Source organism: Leiobunum rupestre, chromosome 4 (assembly GCF_980474605.1).
Source record: "Leiobunum rupestre chromosome 4, qqLeiRupe1.1.hap1, whole genome shotgun sequence".
Taxonomy (NCBI): Eukaryota; Metazoa; Arthropoda; class Arachnida; order Opiliones; family Sclerosomatidae; genus Leiobunum; species Leiobunum rupestre.
The window spans coordinates 23,735,155-23,741,065 of NC_143387.1; the positions used below are offsets into that span (position 1 = coordinate 23,735,155).

At 36.1% G+C, this 5,911-nt stretch overlaps 1 protein-coding gene across 3 annotated transcripts; it reads left to right on the forward strand.

The window, feature by feature from the left end:
• The first annotated feature begins 1,054 nt into the window (after positions 1 to 1,054).
• Positions 1,055 to 5,677, forward strand: LOC149947218 (ATP-binding cassette sub-family B member 10, mitochondrial). Of its 3 annotated transcripts, XM_090172962.1 has the most exons (13): positions 1,352 to 1,504; positions 1,573 to 1,599; positions 1,670 to 1,773; positions 1,845 to 2,047; positions 2,125 to 2,259; positions 2,335 to 2,481; positions 2,546 to 2,681; positions 2,750 to 2,845; positions 2,906 to 3,109; positions 3,169 to 3,423; positions 4,878 to 4,921; positions 4,985 to 5,019; positions 5,358 to 5,677. In XM_090172962.1, the coding sequence occupies exons 1-13, from the start codon at positions 1,491 to 1,493 to the stop codon at positions 5,584 to 5,586; spliced, it is 1,629 nt and encodes a 542-aa protein (XP_090029088.1). In that variant the 5' UTR covers positions 1,352 to 1,490; the 3' UTR covers positions 5,587 to 5,677. The 3 variants fall into 3 exon arrangements, with proteins under 3 accessions (XP_090029087.1, XP_090029085.1, XP_090029088.1); XM_090172961.1 differs by having other exon boundaries at positions 1,055 to 1,504; positions 1,573 to 1,773; positions 2,771 to 2,845; XM_090172959.1 differs by having other exon boundaries at positions 1,057 to 1,504; positions 1,573 to 1,773.
• The last annotated feature ends 234 nt before the right edge of the window (positions 5,678 to 5,911 follow it).

Here is a 5,911-nt window from a genome sequence, read left to right on the forward strand (position 1 = left end):
AGCGTTGAACAATATTACAAAGATAAGGGAAAAGGTTCCTAAAAGTGGGACTGTTTCGAAAAATTTTCCCCGTAGGATAACATTAGAAGGGTTGTCCCGGTTCCTAGCGTGCCAAGCGGAATTTTCCCGCGTAAATCGGCTTTTCCTCATACGGTCGTTAACATGGGAGGAAATTAAAGCTGGGGGGCCTTCTAGTGCGAGTAGCAGTGGATCTAAGTTGGCCGTGTTTATACCAAAGATAATATAATTACGTACCCTAGATTGGAAATCAAGCTCCTTGAACGTAACGCAGGCTCTTACTGAGTTCCTGGCGGAAGTTTGAAAAAATGGCCTCCATGGAGCTGGCAGGGCTACCGACATATAGTTAAAACGTAAAGTTTTAGTGAAAATTGCGCCGTTGTTTTTGACTCGCGGTTTTCAAGATACCAGATATTTTTGCGTTATATGGTTTTAAAACAATAATGGATCATGCCTGTAGCTCTAAAAATGTTTCTAAACGAAAGAAAACTAAAGGTGAGTAATATAATCTTGGGTTATCTCTTGAAATTCCTTATTTCCCACCCTGCTATGGAGCCCGATTTTTCCGAACTCAGTAAGAGCCTCAACAGAAAACGCGCTATCGAGAAACGCCGTGATTTCGAATCTAGGGTACGTAGTTATATATTATCTTTGTTTATTATCAGTATAAATAAATACATCTTGTAGAGTGTTAGTTCACCAGTTTGGAACCGATGGCGTAACTTTCGTTGCCAGCCAAACGAAAAGCATGGGCCAAAGGCAGGGTTTTTAAAAGTTCTAAACGGACCCCACTACAAAATTTCAAAAATCGTTCTAGTTTGTTATCCGATTTCTATGTTTCCAAGTCTGAATTGCAGCTGGTTCTATAGGGACGTAATGTAAAATGTAGTTTATTATTTATTAAGAACTCAAGATAGATGTCACACGTTACCGGCTTTAATTGCCACGGCTGTTTGGCTATTTCTCAGTTACTCGGCAGTATTCTAGGTACCTATGAGATTTCTATGGATGGACCCCTCTTTCCCACCTCAATATGATTGCAGACACTATAGTCTCGTTTATGTGGCGAAAAAACTGTACTTTCAAGTTCCACAGATTTTGTGATCAACTGATCATGTTGTTTTGTAAACATAGGAATATGAATATTTTTTAATTTACTAAAATTTAAGAGAAATGGCATGTCTCGCAAGACTTCATTGTTATATTAATGCAACTAAAGGCAAGGTTCTGGAAACTTTTATTTTGACAAATTACAGGCATGGGTACCTAAAGACATTTTCAAGCTTCAAACCCAGCAGGATACATTATGAAATCGCTGGAAAGTCAGTTGCTTCTTCAAGAAATAAATGTATAAAAAACTTGTTATTTGTCGAGAGACAAATTTATAGAAATTTAAGTGATAACTCAAAGTCAGTTAAAAAGATTGAAAAAACAGATCTTAAACGTCTGTTTCAGCTAGCCAAACCTGAGAAATGGTCATTAACTGGTAATAATAAACACCTGCCTTATTCATTTAATTCATAAACAATTTAAATACTTGTAATACTTTAATAGGTGCCACTCTTTTACTACTAATTTCAAGTACAGTTACGATGGCATTTCCATTTTGTATGGGAAAAATCATAGATATTATGTATAACTCTTCCTTAAGTGAAATTAAAGGGAAACTTGCAACAATTTGTGAAATCCTAGTTGTAGTATTTGTAATTGGTGCTGGAGCTAATTTCGGTCGTTCCTATTTAATGACAATGGCTGGTATTTATATTTTTTGATTTCCCCAAATGAAACAATTACTTGGTAATTACAGTGTTTTTTTGTAATCTTAGGTCAAAGAATAATTAACAGACTTCGCACAATGTTATACGATGCAGTTTTAAAACAAGAAGTTGGATTTTTTGATAAAGTAAAAACTGGTGAATTGATAAATCGTTTATCTACAGACACATCTGTAGTTGGCTATTCAGTTACAATGAATATTTCTGATGGGTTGAGGTCTACATTTGCTGTGATTACTGGAATTGGAATGATGGTGAAAATCTGTAAAAGTTTCATTTATCTTAGTTATTTGGTTTTATAAAAGTTTTTCTTTCATTACTCATTACTTAGACTTATACTTCACCCGAATTGACTTTAGTAGGCCTTACAATTGTTCCTCCTGTTACTTTGGGAGCGGTATTTTATGGAAGATATCTCCGCAATATTTCAAAATCGGTGCAAGACTCTCTGGCCCAAGCTACTCAGGTTGATGAAAGGTTACTTAAATGTTAACACTATTTTCCCTTGTCTTATTAAAATGTTAAAGTCTAATGGAAAAAGGTAGCCGAAGAACATATTGGAAACATCCGAACAGTTAGAGCTTACGCTCGCGAACAATACGAGAGTGAAAGATACCGTTTGAAAATAGTAAAGGTGTTGGAATTGGCTCAAAAAGAATCCATGGCCAGGGCAATATTCTACGGATGTGTATGTTAATCATTTGATATTAATTATATAAGTTAATTTAGTAAATTTATAAAAATTATTTCAGGCTGGATTGAGTGGGAATATTGTAATATTAACAGTGCTTTATTATGGCGGTACCATGATGTCTAATTCTCAAATTACAGTTGGAGATTTAGGCTCTTTCTTAATGTATGCTGGTTATGTTGGAATCTATCTTGGAGGTAATTTTAATTTTATGTACAGCCATGGTACAGCCTATTTCTTTATATATACATTTTTACAAAAATAGGACTGAGTAGTTTCTACACAGAGACCATGAGAGCTCTTGGAGCTTCAACTCGCTTGTGGGAATTATTGGAAAGAAAACCAGCTATACCCATTTCTGGTAAATTTTTACTATTTAATATTTAAATTTTATAAAATAATTTTTTTTTTATATTTAAAGGTGGATTAATTCCCAGTGATTTACAAGGGAATGTACAATTTAACGATGTCAACTTTTTTTATCCAAATCGACCTGACATGCTTGTTCTTGAAAATTTTTCACTCAAAATACCTACAGGTAATGTAGTTGCTGTAGTTGGAGCAAGTGGTTCTGGGAAATCCACAATAGCAGCTCTGTTATTACGTTTCTACGACACTAATTCAGGTAAGATAAAATATACGTTTAATCTGAATTCCAGAAATGGAGTCTCATTTTTTTTACAGGATCTATATTAGTAGATGGAAGTGATATTAGAAATTTGGATCCTCAGTGGCTAAGAAAAAATACGGGCTTAGTCAGCCAAGAGCCTGTTCTTTTCTCTGGCACTATCAGAGAAAATATATTATACGGCACTGAAAGAGAGGTCTCCAGATCTGAATTAGAGCAGGTTTCAATAGAAGCAAACGCCTGGGAGTTTGTACAAAGATTTACTGAAAAATTTGACACTTTGGTTGGAGAAAGAGGAGTTATGTTATCAGGTAATAATTGCACTAAATTGATATCAGTAATTAATTAATGAATTTATTTGCATGTATAAATTTATGTTGGCTGACAATATAAGTTAAAAGATTCCAATTCCTATTTTGAGTTTCAACCAATATTTTTTTATCAGTATAGCAAATTGGTACCAATAAGGTTCCAATTTTCATCCCTACTGGAGAGGAGGGGGGGGGGGGAGGGGGTGTATAACTGAATTTGCAATTGATGTTGAAATCTGTATTGGTAGTGCTTTCCTGTCAATTGTGTAATGTACCACATTGGCTGTCATAGGACACATAAGTATGCCAAAGAAACTAGAAAGAGGAATAAAAACTCTTTTATATGTGGTCTATTGGTGAAAGCATAAGTTTATATTATTATTCCATAATTTGCCACTTTGGGGAATATTTTACTGAGAGCTAGTAACGGAGTGACGTCATCACAAGAAGAAAATCTCCCCCTATGGAGGCGCTGTCAAAGGCTAGGGGACGTAAACGGCGACAAAGCCCATAATGCAGTCGGTCTTGTGAATATCGCCCAGTAAAACTTTTGAATTAGGCATATTATACACTTATGGTGAAAATCTATGAGTCTGCCATTCAAATATGCAGTGCTCTTGCTATACAATATACACATGCCATCCCAAGAGTTGTGTAGTAACACCCCCCCCCCCCCCCACCTCCCATTCTCTGTTTGGGGGAATAACCATTGTGCATTTATTTATACTTAAAGAGGATGACTTTCTTAAGACTTTTTTAGTGTTGCTCACAAACCCACTCGTGCTCAAAGAATAAGTTTCCTCCAGGGCCGGCGCTAGGAATTTCGGGCACCAGGTAAGCGTTCTCAGGCCCCAACCCACCCCCAAATTTTTTTACTCCAATATTTGGTTTTTTAATATTTTAATTAGGCACCCGGGCCCCGGGGTACTTTTGCCCCGCTTACCCCCCTCCCCCTAACGCCGGCCCTGGCTCCCTCTCACAAGGAATTAAAATCAAACTGGTATCGCATGGGTTCCCTAAAACTTTCCAACGCAGAATCGAAGTAAAATGACGTCATAGCGTTACTCTTCTTACCCTACTTCGAAATTTTAATGATAATTTCTATTACCATTGTTTTACTTTAATCATCACGGAACTTTATTAGTACACCATTTCAATAATGCAGTCTGCCCATGCGCAGTGTATGACGCATCATCTACTAAGATATGCTTAGTAATTTATTCCCCCAGCCCCTGATTCTAGAAAAATATATAGTATCTGCTTTCTAAAAACTGACCACAATAATTATTGAAGTATCGTATTAACTCAAACGAATGATTTTCCCCAAATGATAGCTGGCGCCTTCGTTTGTTGAGAAATCAATAACAAACCCTTATTCACAAATTTGTTTCCAATGTTTTCACTAACTCTGAGGTCATCTTGTAACTGAATTTGATGATAACACCTTTTTTTAGGTGGCCAACGTCAAAGAATAACGATAGCCAGAGCCTTAATAAAGGTGCTCTCTTTTAAATATTTAAACAATCAGGCTTCGTAGTTCTAAAGCTCAATTATTTTGTAGAATCCAAAGATACTTATACTAGACGAAGCTACTAGGTAAGGTCTACACGGCATTCGCGCTCAGAGTTGCCAGATCGTGAAAATCAAAATATAGATAAAAGGCCTGATCGATTTAGAAAAAAATGCTATATTGGCGGTAAATTTGAATTTTGTCGTCATAGTACCGGCCTTCAATTTGGTGGTAAATCAAAAATTATAATAACCTTTAAATTGAAAATATCTTGACTAAAACAAAAAATAAATATTAAAAAGTTTCCGTTGAAATTATCGTAGGCCAAAAAATGCAGTGTACGATAATTGTTGTACGTCTGGCAACGCTGTTGGACCGCGCTTAAAATTACTATGATTAAACGAACCCTTTGAAATTCTCGCAGCGCGCTGGACGCTCACAGCGAGCATTTGGTGCAAGAGGCCTTAGAGCGACTGATGAATGGAAGGACGGTCATTACGATAGCTCACCGACTGTCCACTATTCTCAAAGCCAATCACGTCGCCTTGCTGGACAAAGGCACTGTGGCCGAATTTGGAAATTACGACCGCTTAATGTCCATACCGAATGGGAAGTTCAGGTCTTTAATAGAAAGGCAAATGGTCAAAAGTTAAGATTTCTTCGTATAATTTTATTAGATTAAATTATGTTGTATTAGAATCGGAATTGGTATTTTATAATGTTTTGAAAATAAAGAAATTTATATTATCACATGATCGTAGTTATTATCTTTAAAAATATAATTTGACTCTTAACTTGAACGAAACGCCAAGTGAGAAGTGCCCTGGGGCTGGTCACAAATTACGTAACAAACTGTAAAAATGGGAAAGATCCCACTCCCGAAATTACGTAGTAATTAGTCACCTGCCCTTAACCAGAACAGTCAAATTATCAGAAACTAAAATATCTAATAGCAGGAGTGTATGATGTATTTTTTAT

Excerpts from the sequence above, each read along its gene's own strand:
- LOC149947218 (XM_090172959.1), top strand. The coding sequence starts at position 1,192 with ATGGCATGTCTCGCAAGACTTCATTGTTATATTAATGCAACTAAAGGC. Across the intron at positions 2,048-2,124 it reads TTACTGGAATTGGAATGATG|ACTTATACTTCACCCGAATT; the intron begins GTGAAAATCTGT and ends CTCATTACTTAG. Across the intron at positions 2,846-2,905 it reads ACCAGCTATACCCATTTCTG|GTGGATTAATTCCCAGTGAT; the intron begins GTAAATTTTTAC and ends TTATATTTAAAG.